This window comes from Centrocercus urophasianus, unplaced genomic scaffold (assembly GCF_019232065.1).
Source record: "Centrocercus urophasianus isolate 14NV4802_14NV808 unplaced genomic scaffold, USGS_Curo_1.0 seq_834, whole genome shotgun sequence".
NCBI lineage: Eukaryota > Metazoa > Chordata > Aves > Galliformes > Phasianidae > Centrocercus > Centrocercus urophasianus.
This window is the reverse complement of record NW_024885460.1, coordinates 1-16,724: the sequence shown is the minus strand read 5'-3', so window position 1 is coordinate 16,724 and position 16,724 is coordinate 1. Positions and strand designations below refer to the sequence as shown.

The 16,724-nt window shown below is 66.4% G+C and overlaps 2 protein-coding genes across 2 annotated transcripts; one reads left to right on the top strand and one right to left on the bottom strand.

The window, feature by feature from the left end:
• Positions 1-13: 13 nt before the first annotated feature.
• TNFRSF25 (TNF receptor superfamily member 25) lies at positions 14-4,728 on the top strand. The gene is made up of 8 exons (XM_042838570.1): positions 14-867; positions 2,544-2,739; positions 2,863-2,994; positions 3,118-3,276; positions 3,351-3,432; positions 3,499-3,557; positions 3,634-3,842; positions 3,923-4,728. Exons 1-8 carry the CDS (start codon positions 838-840, stop codon positions 4,355-4,357), a joined length of 1,302 nt encoding a protein of 433 aa, XP_042694504.1. The 5' UTR covers positions 14-837; the 3' UTR covers positions 4,358-4,728.
• Positions 4,729-6,028: 1,300 nt separating this feature from the next.
• ESPN (espin) lies at positions 6,029-16,724 on the bottom strand. Its single transcript, XM_042838572.1, has 12 exons — positions 16,431-16,724; positions 15,119-15,312; positions 12,709-12,895; positions 12,449-12,631; positions 12,243-12,374; positions 11,927-12,146; positions 11,584-11,855; positions 10,112-10,270; positions 9,868-10,039; positions 8,493-8,638; positions 8,112-8,393; positions 6,029-7,781 (listed from the first exon to the last, which is right to left on the bottom strand). The coding sequence occupies exons 1-12, from the start codon at positions 16,722-16,724 to the stop codon at positions 6,399-6,401; spliced, it is 3,624 nt and encodes a 1,207-aa protein (XP_042694506.1). The 3' UTR covers positions 6,029-6,398.

Sequence of the window (16,724 nt, the reverse complement as noted above, 5' to 3'; positions counted from 1 at the left end):
GGGGTGGCGAAACGAGGGGACAGGGCTGAGCTGGGGCTAGCAGTGGCCACAGGGTCTGGCCAGGGCATGGTTTGGTGGCCAGGGAGTAGGAGCGTGGGAGCTGCGGTGGCCGAGAGCTGGGTGCCATCCTGTGCTGGGCTGGTGGGGAGCTACTGCCTGTTGACACAGCCCACACCGGAGTGGGATGCCACTGCAGAGTGCGTATTTATTGAGCTTCAGGCTGTCCCTGTAGCAGTGCTGCCTGCTGGCACTGGGAGGTGGCGGTGGCTGCACTGTGGGCATGTACTGGCCGTGGCACCTGTGCTGGCTGCGGTGCGGTCCAGCCAAGCAATAAACCTCGCTGTGTGCATGCTGCGCCCGCCTCGCCTCTCCTTCGGGCAGCAGCCAGGCACTGTGGGTTGAAGAGGAGCGGATGTGGAGCAGATGCCATGCAACGCTCATGGAGCCAGCCCCAGCTCTGTACCCCAGCTCGGGGGTTTGGGTCACGGTGCAGCTCTGCCTAGCAAAGCAGAAGATGCTGTGTCCCCCCTCCAGGCTCTGTCTGTGCTGCTGGGGGGAATGGGAGGGACATGTTGGGCTGGCACAGGTCTCTCCTGCGCAGTGTTCCTGTCATGTGCTTTCGAACCCTCTGGTCTCATTTCCAAAAAAGCATTTCCTCCTGCTGTGGTCACATATAAAAGCCTGCTTGGGGAGGGCTGGTGCTCATTCATCACACGTCGTGCAGAAGCAATGGGGCGTGGGGGAACCCTATACTGAATCTCCCCAGCACCGGGAACCCCATGCTCAGTTGTGCCCACCACTGCCACACGGCATGACCCAGCTGTGCCAGCTGCAAGGATGAAGCACCTCTGCCCAGGGGTGGCCTCGGTGAGTGTGGGGGGGCTGGGGGCCTGCTGGCTAGGCTGGTGTGGCCCTGGGTGCCCAGAGCAGGTGCTGGCTGTGGGTGGTTTCAGTGGAAGGGGTGAGAGATGCACTCGGCAACTTGCTGAGGGGTCCACGTCCCACGAAAGCGCTCACTGTCTGAGCTGTGCTGAACACCTGGAAGCTGCAATCTGCCCTCCCGCAGCCTGAGCCAGGGCACAGCAGTGGGGCTGTGGGTGGGATATGGTCGCAGGGGTGATAGGTATGGCACGGCCATGGGGACCACAGGCACAGCGCGCTTATGGGAAGCACGGGTATGGCACAGCCCCAGGGCTCGGCATGGCCACGGGTGCTGAGGGCACAGCGCAGTCACTGGCAGCGTGAGCGCAGCCACAGGGATGGTGGGCAGAGCACGGCCACAGGACCGTGGCCAGGCTGCGCTGAGAGCCTGCGAGCGCGGGTCAGGGATGCCGTTGCAGCCCCAAGCACGGTGGCAGACGGTGACAGCGGGCTGGCTGAGTAGGTGGGTGCCCCAGCCTTGCTGGGCCAGGAGCAGAGGCTGCAGACAGAACCGCGTTACGGGTAGGGGCGGCGCTTGAGCGGCACAGGAAGCGGAGGCCCCGCTGCGTAACCGGTGCCGCGCAGCAGCTGCCCGCCAGGCGCGGGGACGGGGCGGCGCACGCGTGCAGGTCGGGCCCCGCCGCGGGGTGCTCGTGCCCGGCAGGGCTGTGCGCTGACTCAGACGTGCCGCTGGCTGCTGGGCTCCTTGTTGTGGTGCGGCCGCCCTGTTGCGATCGCAGCGTTATGCAAATGGCGCCGCCTGGGCATGGTTTCCAGTCCGGCGGCGGCGGGTTTAATAGAAAATGATTCAGTCCTTGTAATCGGGGTGATCTCGGCTGGGAAATCCAGCCCCCGGCAAGGAATCCCCTGGCTCCCTGCCTGCTGTGGCCGAGCAAACGCTGCTCGCATCACAGCGCCGTGTGCGGCTCCGGGACCCCAGCCGGGCTGCGGGTGGTGCAGTGAGGCAGGCACTCGCTGTGCTCCCCCCAGAGCTCCCCTGCACTCAGCAGCCAGCGCCCTGCGGGGTGGCGGGGGAGCAGTGACCTACTTTGGGACGCACGCATGAAGTGTGATAGCATCGGGGACAGCGTGAGCTGGGCATGGTTTCCTCTCAAGGAGGAAATCGCCTCATCTGCGAGGCAGATAAAAACGGAGGAAAGTGGAGGGAGGCGTTAACCCTCCCGTGCCCTGAACTGCACTGTGTGGGGCTGAGCACTGGGCTGGTTGATGGCATCTGGAGGTCTGAGCTCCTGTGGGCAACGCTGGTCTGCCTGAGCCCAGCAGGACGACCCGTGTGCCCACACAGTGTGTGCCCTATGCTGAGGTCAGGAAAGCAATTACTCAGGGGCCAAGGGGAAAGCCCGGCACAGGGGCTGCCCTGGGGCATTCCCAGCCGTGGGGCTGTGGGCTCGGGGCTGCCCCTGGCTGTCCTGCCCTGCTGCCAGCCCTGCAGGGCACCAGCATCTGCTTGGCCTAACACCCTACAGATTGGGCTTGGCTGGGGCTCAGGTGCCTGTTGTCCATGGCTGGAAGCCCAGTGAGTGCAATGGCCCAGCCCTGCTGCCCTGGGATGCTCGCTCTGCACCCAGGCTCTCTGCAGCCTGCCCTCTCCCTGCCCACAGGTGCTCCTGGCAGTGCTGTGGCTGCTGGCCAGCGGGTCACAGCCCCCGGGCTGCCAGAACTGTTCCATGCTACGCAGCCAGCGGGGCCTGGTGCTCCCATCCAACCGCACTCGGAGGTCCACCATAAAGTCCTCCTGCCCCTCCGGGATGAGCTGGATCCGTTCAGTTGGTCGGTGCTGTACCCAGTGTCCCCCAGGTGAGAAGTGCCCAGCTGGCAAGGCACCATGCACCAGGTGTGTCGCTTGCCATGGGCATGGTGGCATGGCACTGCCTGGGCATGCAGCGGTGGCCGTGCTCATTGTCCCTCTGCTGCCCACAGGGACATTCCTGCAAACCCCCTGCACGAGCCATGGAAACGACAACGTCTGTGTAGCCTGTCCCGCCGGCACCTTTCTCTCCCACCCCAACACCCGCCCCAAGTGCGATGCTTGCTACACGTGTGACCATCAAAGTGAGTCGGCAGTGTGCTGTGCCACACTGTACTATATTGTGCCACGCTGTGCCACACTGCCATGTTGTGCCATGCTGTGCCACACTGTGCTTGTGCTGCCCTGCTCACCGCCTGCCTCTGCAGCTTTCCAGACTGTGGTGAGCAACTGCTCAGCCACCAGCAATATTGCCTGTGGCTGTGAGTCTGGCCACTTCCGTGAGTGCCAAAACAAGGATGATTCCTGCAGTGAATTCTCCTGCAAGAAGTGCAAGACCTGCCCTGGGAAGCTGCTTCTGCAGCCCTGTGAGTGTTTCCACCCAGCCCATGGGATGCCACCTGCAGGGCTTCCACTGCCCTGACATGCACCTTCTCCCCAGGCTCAGACAGGCAAGACGCACAGTGTGGGAGCTGCAAGCCCGACTTCTATGCCGAGGGCAGCGAGTGCCGCCCGTGCCGCATGTAAGCAGCTCCCGGGGGGGGGTGTGCTGGCAACAGGCACAGTGCCCACCATGCCTCTCCTTGCAGGAGCACCCCAGAGACTTGCGGCGAGGAGTGCCAGCGGGTGTGCGGCCACCGTGCCCCAGGTGTGTGAGGTGGCGAGGCTCGGGGTGAGGGCAGTGGGGTGGGGAGCAACCAGGGGACAGCACTACTTCCTTGCAGGCTCGGGGCTGGAGTACATCCTGCTGGGTCTGACCGGGCCCCTCTTCCTGGGTGCCCTTGCCATCTATCACAAGCGGAAGCGGCTCCAGATGGAGACCCCAGCAGTCAGCCCTCTACCTACAGTCTCACCCTGGGACTGCTCTGGCCCCACAGCCTGTATGCACCCCGTCACCCAGAGGGCTGCATCAACAGAAGTGATGCAGTGCCAGGTGAGTGCCTGCGGTGGGGTGGGTGGCTACCAGCCACGGTCGGGCGGTCTGCACTGGACCTGGCCAAACTCTCCGGACAGGTGTGGGAGCCTGGCTCCAGCATGGCGAGGAGGAGCTCCGAGTCCTCAGCCTTGCTGCACCAACAACCCAGCAGAGCAGCATTGCCCAACGGCACCACAGAGCCCTCGGTGCCCAGCGCAGCGCACAGCCCGGCCCCACCACTCAGCAGCCCCCAGCGCTGTGCCCTGCTGCAGGGCAGCCAGCTCTACGCTGTCATCAACGCGGTGCCGGTGCGGCGCTGGAAGGAGTTCATGAGGGTGCTGGAGCTGCGGGACACGGAGATTGAGCTGGTGGAGATGGAGGTGGCCCCGTTCCGTGACCGGCAGTACGAGATGCTGAAGCGCTGGTGCCAGCAGACCAGTGCCACGCTTGACCGCATCTTCGCCGCCCTGGAGCACATGGACCTGTCGGGCTGCGCTGAGACGCTGCGCCAGAGCCTGGCACTGGGACCCTGATTTCATGTCTGCAGTGTGGTGACACAGCCCCAGCGGCTGCCCCACAGCCCTCCTGGCTGCACTGTGCCCCCTCAGCAAAGCGAGCGGATCCGGCGCAGAGTGCCCTACCCCTAAGTATTGTTACTTATGCTGTGTAGACATTTTATGTCAGTTATCTGGACTGCTGGCTCAGGCTGCAGGAGCAGAGCAGAACTCCCTTTCTGGGCCACTCACCCCCCCTATTTATGTCCTCCTGCTCCCGGGATCCCGTGCTGCTCGCAGGACGAGCAGGCAATGAGCCCGTTGCAAACCCATGGGATAGTTCTCGAGGCCGCCCAGCTGGTGCACATGGGTGGGCCTGCCCCTGCCCCAATAAAGCAGTGTGTTCTCCACCCCTTCGCACCTGGCCCTTCTTCTGGGGCTGCTGCTGGCCCCACAGCACAGAACTGGGGCCAACTGGGCTCCTGGATGGGAGCACCACGGATGGCAGCACCATCGGGGATGGCACTCGGGTGGCACAGCACAGGTACCACAGGAGGGCAGGAGGGGCATTGCGGGCAGCCCCAGGAAGGCGCGGGGCACCGCAGGAGGGGATTTATTGTTTTAATTGCCGAAACGCGGAGGGTCTGGGTCAGACGCGGGCCGGAAGCCTCCCTCTAGCGGCTCCGGAGGCGGAGGGAAGGAGCGCGGGGAGCACGCAGCGCGCGCCGATTGCACGGCAGCCCCCGTGCAGCGCGGCTCCAGGGCCCCGTTCTGTGAACGGCAGCGTCGGGGACAGCAGGCGGGGGCAGCGGGATGGGGCTACGAGAACCTGGGCGGTGGCAGCGGGCGCTCCTGCGGGGCGGGTGAGGTGGGAGCGCCGGGGGCCGTTGGCGGCGGGAGGAGGGCGCGTGCGTCCCGGCAGGCACCGGGCGCGGAGCGGAGCCTCGTCCCACCGCTAAGAGCCGGGGGCAGCGCGGCGCGTGACGCTGCTGCAGGGAGCAGGGCTAGTGCTTCGCTATGTCCCCTTTCTTGAGGATGATCTGCCGCTGCCAGGGTGCCAGCTTTGTCTCATCGTACCCAAGAGTCCTTAGCTTTTCTGACTGCTCCTTTTCCTTCTCCTCCTCCTCTCGCTTCTGCTTCTCTTGCTCTTTCCTGCTCAGCAGCAGAGGGGTCAGGGCGCCGCGGGTCGCTGAGCCCCCCACGCACACCCACCCACCCGCCAGGAGAGGGGACGCATGGCACTCACCGCTTCTGCTCTCTGCAAAGGCAAAGGGATGAGACACCATTAGCGTGGGGCCGGGGGCAGCTACCCGGCACAAACAGCCCCCACCTGCCCCGCTCACCTCTCCTCCTCCAGCTTCTTGCGCAGGATGTCCCTCCTCCAGGCCGGCATGCTGGCCAGGCGTGCCTCCTCCTCCTTCTCCTGCAACAAACAGGCGCGTTACAGCCAGCCCCAGGAGCACAGCCGGGCTCCACAAGGGAAGCAGGGAGGTGCCGGCTTCTGGGCAGCAGCCCTCCCACGGACATCACCCCCGGGCACGCAGCTACACGGAGCACAGGCACGAGGCAGCACGGCACTGGTGGGATGCAGCTCTATGGCGCTATGGGCACGGCACCAGGTGGGTCCTGCTGTCCTGGTCCCCTCTGCTGTCTATGTTACCCCGGCACGGGGAGCACGCGTGACCAAGGACCGTGCGGAGCGCTGAGCCCTTCACAGCACACACAGCTTTATTGCACGGACACATAGGGGCCCACGCTGCCCCAGCACTGCAAACCACACCATAGGGGAGCAGCGCTCCAAGCACAACACACAGCCACAGCAAGTGGCACACAGCAACCTCAACACACAGCCGGCCACGGGACCCTCGAGAGGTCTGGGCACCTGGGACTTCACGGCACAAGGCCAAACCCGGCAGTCCTCAGAGCTGACCCGCAGCCCTGCCGCCACGAGAGCAGCAGGGCAGCCGAGCCGTGCAGTGCACTGGTCCTGCTGCTGCCTGCACCCAGCTGCGTGCCCAGCTCTGTGCTCAGCAGCCCCACGCCTTCACCACAGCCCTGCCGCCGCAGCACCCTGTTCGGCTCAGATATCAAACATCTCTGCTTCCTTCTCCTTCCAGAAGGAGAAGCTGCGGTCGATGTAGCGGCAGATGTCCTCATCGCTGAACTCTCCCAGCTCTGAGACCAGCTGGGCTGGCTCCTGAGTGCCCCGGGCTGTGGCTGCTGGACAGGGAGGCACAGGGCTCGATCCCACTGCTGCCACTGTGTTGGTGGGGCTGTCCCCAAAGAACTCCTGCTTGAGGTCCTCAAAGCCATCGAGCCAGCAGCGGTGGCCAGCCTCAACCCGCTCCAGTGCGGCACGGTGGAAGCGCCGGATGCACTCCCAGCTGTGGGTGCTCAGGCGGTCAAACATCTCATAGCACAGCAGGTGCCGGAAGCGCCGCTCCTCGGGACTGAGGTTCATCTCCAGCAGCTGGAAGTAGCCCAGCATGAAGAGGTCCAGTGAGAGGCTGTCGTAGGGCATGGGCGAGCCTCGCACGTGGGGCAAGAAGTGCTCGGGCCAGTAGAGCACTTCAGCACGGCTCAGCCGCCGGATCTGCCGCCCCGGCACACGGTGGGCCACACTCCTCCAGCGCGCCAGCAGCCTTGCCACTGCCTGCCGCTGCTTCCAGAGCCGCCGCAGCCGCTCGTCCCCGTGGGTATGGGAGCCCGGTGCCTCTGCCAGCGCCCATTTTTTCCAGTGCTCCAGGAAGAGGGACACAGCACGCTCCTTGTGCGCATCGATGCGCTCCTGCAGGCAGCTCAGCTCTGTCTGCACCGGGCGGCTCCGTCGCAGCATGCCATCCACATCCTCATCCCCATAGTCCTCCTCCAGGACGGGCTCACGGGTGCAGCCATCCATCAGCACACCGGTGGGCAGCGATCGCTTTCTCTTGGTGACCCTGGCGTGGGGCACAGGGGCTCCCACCAGCCCTTCGTAGTTGGCCTTCAGGCTGCGCACTGAGACACCGCAGCGCAGGATCTCGTGCCGGGCATCCTGCTGGGTGCTGGCAGCAGCAGGGGGGGGCCTCTGCGGCACGGTGCTGCTCGCTGCTCCCCCCGCCCCCGAGCTCTCGCGGCCCCCCAGGGCAGCCAGCAGCATGGCCATGCTCCTCAGCAGCGCGGAAGTCTTGCTGCACCAGGCGGGCAGGTCCTCAGCACGGCCCTGCAGGCGCCGGGGATCGAGGGAAAAGCGCTCGGGGGCCAGAGCGGCCGAGAGCGGCAAGAGCTGCTGCAGCTCTTCCTCCAGCTGCTCCAGCTCTGTCTCCACTGTCTGCACCTTATGCATCACCTGTAGGTTTTCAATTTGCCTCTCAATGCGGAGAATGTCCTCCTCCGTCATGAGCTGCCCAAAGGGTCCCAGCATGCCCCCGTGGGCAGCGGAGTAGCGCCAGCACGGGGGGGGCGAGATGTTCCCAGGCTCCAGCTAGGGCAGGAAAAAGGGCAAAACAGCTCCTGAGGATGCACCCCACAACCCTGCACATGCCAACCCCCCAGTGCCAGGGTCCAGCAGGGAGCCAGGACCACGCACCAGCAATAACCACACGGGATGAGTGCTCCGGAATGGGTTTGTAGCCAGGCAGGGTGCATGGCACCCACGGCACACATGGTGAGGCCATCTCCTGCATGCAGCAGGGCTGAGGCCATCCCAGCACAGGAGCCAGAGCGATGTGGTTCCACACCATGTCCACGAGCCAGGTCCTGGGCTGTTCTCACTGCACACAGCTCGCGGGACCCCACAGCAAAGCCCCCCTACCTTACGCCGCTGCTCCTCTTCCTCCTGCATGCGGAGCTGCAGCTTGCGCACCATCACCTGCCGCTTCCACTCAGGGATGGGCCGGCCCTGCTCATCGTGGCTTGGCACCAGAGCTTCCACATCTGGTGGGGCCATGGCCCCCGGCCCTGGCACTGGTGAGCTCCCATTAAGCACTGGCTCTGGCGAGCCCCCCGCCATGCAGCGTGGTGGCCCCCCGGCCTCAGGGGTGGCTGGTGGGGTGGGAGTCCTGGTGGGCGATGGGGAGGATGCTGGTGAGTCAGCCTGTGAAGGGAAGGAGGAAATGAGTGCTTGCTGTGCCCCCACCCGACCCCACAGGTTTTGGGGCACCCACAACACGTCCCTCTGCCCCCTGCCACCTACGTTGGCCCCTGCCTGCCCGCTGCCAGAGAATACGGTGGTGAAGCCTTTGCTCTGTGGCGTTGGCTTCAGGCTCTTCCCGGCCTTGATTTCAGCCAGGAGCTCCGAGTTGTCGCCGGTGGGGGACATCATGTTGAACGACTTGGTGCCTGGTGAAGGAAGGCAGTGGGCAGCGCGGGCCCTGCTGCTGCCAGCCCCTGCCCGTGGCTGTGTCAGCCAGAAGCCTGTAGGACCCCATCAGACCAGCACCCAGCATCCAACTCCCCGGAGCATTCCCAGCCCTGAGCACTGCCTGCAAGCACAGCCCTGTGGCACCGTGCTGCAGCGCTGTGACCGCACAAACAGTACGGCTGCCGGCAGCAGCACGGTAGGACAGCCCTGTGCTACCCTGCAACCCCCTGCAGTGCCCCAGCAGCCGGGGGCCAGCACCGTGCCCTGCGAGCACCCACCGTCCGTGCCAGCCATGCGTGCGTCCCTAACGGCCCATGGTGCCGCACCAAGGCAGAGCCCCTTCCCCACCGCCCCCTGCTCGCCCGCTCGGCTGCGTAGCGCCGGGGCCTGGACGCCTGTTGGTGCTGCAAGCACAGCCGGGAGCTCGCAATGCCATCCAGTGCTGCTGAGCCCCCCAACCCCCGGGAGCCAGCGTTAATAAAGCAGGCGCTGAGCTGCTGCCAACCAGCGCGCTGCAATCAGCGGCGGGGGAGCGGCCGGTGCGCTCACGTGGCGAGGTAATGCCGGCCGGCTGAGCGCAAACAAAGGCTTTCTGTGCACAGGGCCGTGGGGGCCGCAGGGGACACGGGGCCCTGCCAACCCTGCCGGCCCCACGCTCCGTGCCTGCCCCAGCCAGAGCCGTGTCAGCGCAGGGCCCCAGCTTGGCATTGCGCAGCACGTCGCCCTCGTGGCCTGGGACACGTTGGCTGGGTTGCTCCATGTTGGGCTGCAGGGAACTCGCCCTTGTGGCCATCGGTGCTGGGAGGGGTCGCGTGCCCACAGCACCACGTGTGAGCGCTGCCGCGATGCCAGGCTGCCCCACTGAGGTGCCCTGCTCCCAGCAAAGAGCAACAAGCTGCAGTACTTACTCTTCATCTGTCTCAAAGCTTTTCCTTCTAGGGGGAGAAGAAGAGAGGCAGCACAGCGCGTGTAGCAGAGGAAGGATTTGGCCACCGCAAGACAAGAGAGAAGAGAAGCAGCCAGCAGTGAGAGCAAGTGGGGGCGGGCAGGCGTGGGAGCCCCCGCGCCGAGACCGGAGGAGAGAAGGACAGAGAGACCGTCAGGAGCCGCGCCGCGTGGAGCGCAACGTGGTGTGAGGAGAAGCGCGAGGGCGGCCGGGAGGCAGAGCCACGATCCCGGCAGCGCGGTGCCCAGAGCCCCGACTTACTTCCAGTGGAGGAGGACGAGCGGCGGGGGCCAGCGGGCGGCGGAGGCGGAGGGGGCGGCGGGCAGGCGGCATCGGGCAGCGGCGGAGGCGGTGGTGGAGGCGGCAGCTCGGTGCCAGGCTTGCTCTCCACCGGGCCCCCATTGTGCATGGCGTCCGCAGGCAACAGAGAGCTCTGGAAGAGCGCGGGCAGGGATGACGTAGGGTTGGGGCGCCGCGACGCACGCAGCTCCGGGGCCGCGCTCACCTCGCTGTGCGCCATCCTGCACGGGCCGGGCAGCTCTGCCGCGCTGGGCCCCAGGTGCCTGTAGTAGTCACCTGTGCTCGGCTGCTTGCTGAAGTTCCGTGACCGCCGCGTGGAGTCGGCCCGGCGCAGGCCCTCGGGGCTGCCCTCACGCGACACCAGCTGCAAAGGGAGCGCAGCTGAGCGGTGCGCAAGGCGAGACCCTGGAATGGCCGTGGGGCAGAGGCTGGGTGTGCACCATGGGCCGGCGGTGGGCCCCGTGGGTGCCTGGCACCATGACCCCGTGCCCAACAGCCCGGCTGAGCTTCCCCTGGGATAACCCCCTGGGAACAGAGTGCCGTGTCCTGGCCCCGCGGATTAGCCAGGAGCTGGAGCTTATCCCTGTGGCCTGGAGCCCCGCTGCAAACCTGGCAGTCAATGTCACTATTAAGGCAGCACGGCCTCAGCTCACCCCTCTGCATACCTCTGGGACTTTGCAGGCCGTGCCGTGTGGCACAGTGCTGTGTCTGCTGCTGGGCGAAGGGTCCCACTGTGTCCTGCATCCCACGCCCCACGCTCTGCTCTCAGGGCCCCACTATTTGCATTTCCCTGCGTGCCACCTCCACCCAAGGCGTTTGCATGGCAAGCCCGGCTGCTCCATGCAGCCTGCAGCCTCAACTAACTCAACAAGTGCCAGCTCGGCGCTTCCTGCTCCACCGGGCGCTGAGCCAAGCCTGGCTCTGGCCCCAGCAGCCACAGCCCCAGCCCCATGGGAAGGTACAAGGGTTGGTGCTGCAGGACCGAGCGGCACTCACGCACCCAGCACCGGCTGTACCCGGGCTCACCTACACCCCATGGGCAGCCCCAATTATTAGCCCCAGGTAGGGCTGCTCATTAGCCCCGGTTCTTCTAATGAATCCTGTGGGGAGCACGATAGGAAGCTGAGCCCAGAGCAGAGCTGGTACACACTGTGATACCGAGCCCCCAATCTGCCCGCCGCTGTGCACCAGGACCCGTGGCCGTGCTCTGGGCCCCCGCCCCCAGCCTGGTGCTGCTGTCCAAGGCCAGAGGACCCTGAGCCCCCTGCACCCTGCACCCCCCCGCCCTGGGCGGCTGCACCCCTCTTACCTGTGCGTCCCGCTGAGCCCTCTCAGCTCCTGGCAGCACCAGCAATGCCACCCGACACCTGCGGCGCAGGTGACACCGGAGCCGGGCACTCAGGTTACAGCTGCTGCTGCACCCCACACTTCCGCACAGCCACCCACGCCCAGCTCGCCCAGGGACGCTGCGTCGCTGGCACCACTGGCACCACGTGGGCTCGGCACATGCTGCCCACATGGTGCAGCATGCTGAGCTGGCACAGCCAGGGCATCAGAGCCACCCGCTGCCACAGCGATGTTGGGGCACCGTTGGCCCCAGCTTGCCACACTCCCCTGCAGTTAGTGGTTCTCACAGCCCATCGGTGGCTCGTCCCCCCTGAGCTACGGGGGCCGTACCTCTCTGCGCAGCGCCTGGCTCTCCACGTGCCGCAGGTTGTTCTTGGCCCGCACGTAGATGTCGGCGGTGTCAGGGGCAACAGGCGGTGCGGGCGCAGGGTAGCCGGGGGGTGGGGGAGGGGGCCGGGTTGCAGGGGGGGGTGGCGGTGGAGGGAAACTGGGGGGTGGCGGTGGGGGACCCTCGCTTGCCAGTCCTCTGCCCCGTGGCCGCGTCTCGGGGTTCAGCATGTCCATGTAAGCCTGCATGTCTGTGAGTGCCGGCTCCGGGACCCCTGCGGGGGGGAGGGGGTGTCACAGCACAGCTCAGCCCATGTCCCCCCTGAACCCTGCCCCAGGCACTCACGGGCTGCAGGGGCCGTGTGGGGGCCGCCCCTTTTCTCCCCGGTGCTGGACTGGCTGGAGTTGCAGGAGTCGTAGTTGGAGAGGGTGCTGGCAGGGGAGCCAACCTCAAAGCGCGCCTGGGGCACTGATGCCGTGGTGTTGGGTGACGACATGCCCGAGTCAGGCTGACGGCACTCCCCATCTGCTGAGGGGTCTCGTGACAGCACGCGGTGCTCCATGCTCTGCGGCACAGAGAGTGGTCAGACAGCCGCACCCAGGTCCCACACGGCCCCCACACCCCCTGTGCTCTTGTCCCACATCCTAGCACGCCATGGTACCATGTTCTCCACGGTGCGCAGGTACTTGGCGCAGTGGATGTGGCCATTGTAATCGGCGAGGTCGGCCGCCGTGTAGCCATCCTGGTCGCGGATGCTGAGGTCAGCGCCGTTCACCACCAGGATCTGGCAGCACTGGAAGAGGGGGCACAAGACAGGGCTGGCGCAGTGCCTCCTACCCCTGTGCCCCCCCAGTTGCCATCACCCACCTCCAGCTCGCCATTCTCAGCAGCGTCGTGCAGCGGCGTGCCGCCCCATCCGTCTGCCGTGATCTCACCACCGTGCAGCAGCAGCCAGCTCAGCACCTTGGCGTGGCCGCGGCTGGCAGCAAAGTGCATGGCCGTGGCTCCGTCGTCATCCCGCTCTGACAGGCTCACTGTCGTGAAGCTCATCTGTGGAGCGCAGGGGTGCCGTGCCATGCCGTGCCATACCACACTGCGCCGCCGTGCCGTGTCCAGGCAGCACTTACCAGCCAGACGATGACGGTGTTGTGGCCCATCTGGGCTGCAGCATGCAGTGGGGTCATGCCGTCGTTGGCGCGTACGTGGGGGTCGGCCCCGCAGTCCTTCACCAAGTACTGGATGATCTCGAGGTGGCCCTCCTGGCAGGCGAGGTACAGAGGGGTGGCACCGGTCTTGGTCTGGGCACTGAGCGTGCTGCAAGCAGAGCACAGTGCCGGGTGCCTGCAGCCCCTCCGATGGGAGCACAGCGGGCACCGGGACACGTGGGGCACTGGGGTCGTGTGGCCGCAGAGCACAGGAGTGTGGGATTCACAGTTATGGGGGCACAGGGGTTCTGTACGAGGACGCGTGGTCACAGAGGATGTGTAGGACACGAGGGACATGTGGATGTGTGGGGACATGAAGTCACGCACCTGGGGACACGCACGGCACAGAGCAGGCAGGGCAGTGCTGGGACCCTCCACCCCGCAGCCCCACACAGACACGGCGGCTGCTGCGGGAGGTCACTAAGTCAATAAGCTCGGGCTAATCGCATTCCTTTGGCTGTTTTTGGACACTGCAATCTAGCAGTATTTTTAAGTAAGCAGCTTAGGCACCTGCAGCCAGTGGGGAAGGGTGGAACTGTGCGATGGCACTGCCCAGCCCCACTGCTGGGCATCGCATCCCCTTCCCGTTGGGTGGCCCTTGACACTCCATGGCCTGAATCCCCCATCCCACATTCCCCACCCCGCATTCCCAAATCCTGCAGCCCTGCTGTGCAGGAAGCTGGATTTTTTGAGCGCTCCACAAAACCTGTTGAATATTTAAAAAAGGAAGAGCAACAAATACTCCACTCTGTTATCACACAGATCGCGGGCCTTTAATAATTGATCCCTGTAACCGTGAGACGGTCCCAGCCGGCACCGGCCCCATGCTGTGCCATGCCGTGCCATGCTGTCCCGCTGAGCACTGCACTGGGGACAGGCCTGGGGGTTCAGCAGAACCCCTGGGAGGTGGTGTAGCCACGTGGTGTGGGTGCACTTGTTACGTTCCCAATCTCTAATCACCATTTCCCAGTTACGAGGGGAGGTTAATCCATTCTGGTGAGTGCCGGCTGGCAGCAGGGAGTGCTGTGCCAGATGGCCACCACCCTGCATTGCTGCCTGCTTTGGGACCAGCTGCTGGGAACCCACAGGTGGCCAAGCTGCAGTGGGCTGGGAACCACAATTTGCCCACGGCAGTGCTGGGAACGCCACACAGCCTCCACACTGGTGCTGAAGAGCCCGGCACGCGCCCACCCGAACTGCATCCACATCCCACGGCACCCCAGGATTGAATTTCACAGCTGTAACAGAGCCTGCTCCGAGGCACAGGGCGAGCAGTAAATAATTCAGGGGCCACCTCGGCAGGGGAAGGCAGCTGGCAGCAGATTAACCCCAGCAGGAACGTGAAACTCAGTGCAAAAGGGCTGCTGCTAAGAGCGCTCTGCAAGAGAACGGCACGGAGCTGTGAGGGAACAGGGCCTGGGGTGGGGAGGGTTGACTCATCTGGGCACGGGACGGCACGGGTGCCTCCACTGCGCCAGCACACCTGGGGCAAGGAGACAAAGGGCAGGGCAGCCTTGCTGGAGGAGCTGCCTACAGGTCAGGAGAGCGCTGCTGGGGGCGGTGCTCTGTGGGCTGGGGTCCTGCGCGAGAGGAAGGCGGGAGCGGGGCTGGGGGCAGCACGGGTCCCTCGTGCCCCTGAGCCCAGAGCGGTGTGGCAGGGCTGCACGTCCCCACGCCCCCCCCCCCCCCTCAGCCGGGGCCCCGGTTATTTATAGAGCCTCTGCCCACCGTGGGAAATGAGATTAGGGCCGCGTAATCGCATCGTGAGCCCGGGGTGGCTCAGCACGGGGCGCTGCGCTGCATCCCCAGGCACGGCCTCGGGGAGGGCTGCGCAGGGGTGAGGGCAGCATGCGGGGCCGCGGCGGTGCCGGGCATCGTGCAGCCGCGGCGTCCAGCGGTGCCCGGCCCTGCGCTCCTGGAGGCAGCGGGAAAGGTCGCCTCTCCTCCGCGGGCAGCTTAATCCATTTACATAACGGAGGTGGACAAAGGCGGCTGTGTTATCGCCCCGCGCCACGAGCGCAGGGAACAAACCGCGCTCCGTGCCGCCCGCGGCCGCGGGCAATATTTCTGTCAGCGCTCGCTGCGCTCCTCCTCGCCCTTTTTCTGCGGGTGATAAAGGAAGCGCAGCTGTGTGCCCAGGTGATAATGCTGCCGCGTTGCCCTTGGAGCTGTGCAGCAGGGGGTGGATGTGGCCGGCTCCCAACGCTGGCGCCCTGCCCAGCAGCCGAGGTGGGCGGGTGGCAGCGGGGCCGCCCCAAAGCCTGAATCCTCCCTGCGCTGCCGAGCTCTCAGCTCTGCCCCCCAGCCTCCCAAGGGCAGCAGGGGCCGTTACCTTGGGCAGTGTCCTAAGAGAAGTCGCAGGGAAGGGAAATCCCCTTTGGCCGCAGCATAATGGACCGGCAGCGCTCCTGTGTCTGTGGCTGCCGTAGGATCGCTGCCTCCGAAGCGGAGGAGCCACTCGATCACCTCGTGGTGACCGAATCGGGCTGCGAGATGTAGGATAGTGGCACCGGAGTTGTCTGTGTCCTGCGGGAGGAAGGGGAGAGGCCGTTGGCACTCGGGACAGCTCTGCACCTCCTGCGAGGGAGAGCGTGTGGGGCTGGGGGGCTGAGAGGCTTCATATGCAGCCCTGCTGATCACGAGAGGATGGCCCTGGAAAGGACGGCAGAGGATCCCGGGGCCGTAAGCGTGCCGGTTCCCCGGGGGCCTCAGCAGCGGTTCAGCAGCCCGGCGCTGCACAAAGCCCCGCTTGTTTTGCCGCGGGGCTCGCTGCTGCCCCGGCCCCGCTGCCCTCCTCGCTCCACGGGGCACAGAGCTGAGCTGGCCTAGGGCCAGAACGGCGCCGAACCGTGCTGAACCCGTCCTTCCTTCCTGCTTAATCACCTCTCCCACCCCTCCTCCTCCTCCTCGTCACATGTTGTTACCTCTCAGCCAGCCCGGGGCAAGCTGCTTATCTGCCCCGGGGCTCGCTCCGGTTGTATAAGCCCGAGAAGGTACCGGTGCCCCCGGGTCACAGCGCCCGGACACCCACCCCAGCCACCGTCCCCTCCTCGGGGCTACGTGGCTTTGTCCTGCGTGTGGCGGATCTGCCGCCCCGAGTGCCGCGCAGGCAGCTCCCACCCGCACGCAGGACGAGGCCCTCCGCCGTCGAGCAGCGCAGAGGCTGCGCGTGGCTGTCCGCCCTCCGCAGTCTGTGCGTGACCTTGACGCCGTGGGCAGAGCCCTTCACGCAGACCCACGCGGCCGGAAACGTTGCTTCCCCCGCCGGACCGCGGCTGTGGAGCTCCGGCTCCGCGGACGCCCTTCGGGGCGCCGATCTCTGCTCTGCCCCGCAGCGCAGCGGCTCTGGGGCCTCTACTGCCTCTCGGCGCGGGCTTCTCCCACTCTGGGGGCTGCGGTAGCTGAGCGGGAGGCTCCGCTCCGCCTGAGCTTAGCAGCGCACCGTGGCGGTCTTTGGGGTGCGTCGAGACGCCTCTGGGCTCTCCGGAGCCCCGCCGGGATCCTCCCCGGGGCCGGAGGTGCCGCAGGGGCGGGGGCAGCCGTCCCGCCCCCCGGGGCCCCGCCGCCCGTCCCGCGCTCCCGCCGAGCCCGCCCCGTCGAGCCCCGCGCCCCCTCCCCGGCCCGCGGCCGCTCGCAGCTCGCACCTGCACGCCGCAGCCTCCCTGCGTGAGCAGCCACTGGAGACAGGCGAGGTTGCCGGTGGCGGCGGCGTCGTGGGCCGGCGTGGCCCCGTTGCGCGCCCGAGCGTCGCCGCGGAGGGCGGCCTCGGCCGCCAGGTACCGAAGACAGGCGAGGCGGCCGGCGCGGGCGGCGTGGTGAGCGGGAGAGGCTCCGAGCGCGTCCCGCAGCCCCGGCCGGAGCAGCCCCGCCGCCCGCAGCCCCCGCAGAGCCTCCACGTCGCCCTGCCGCGCCGCCTGCAGCGCCCGCTCTAGCGCCAT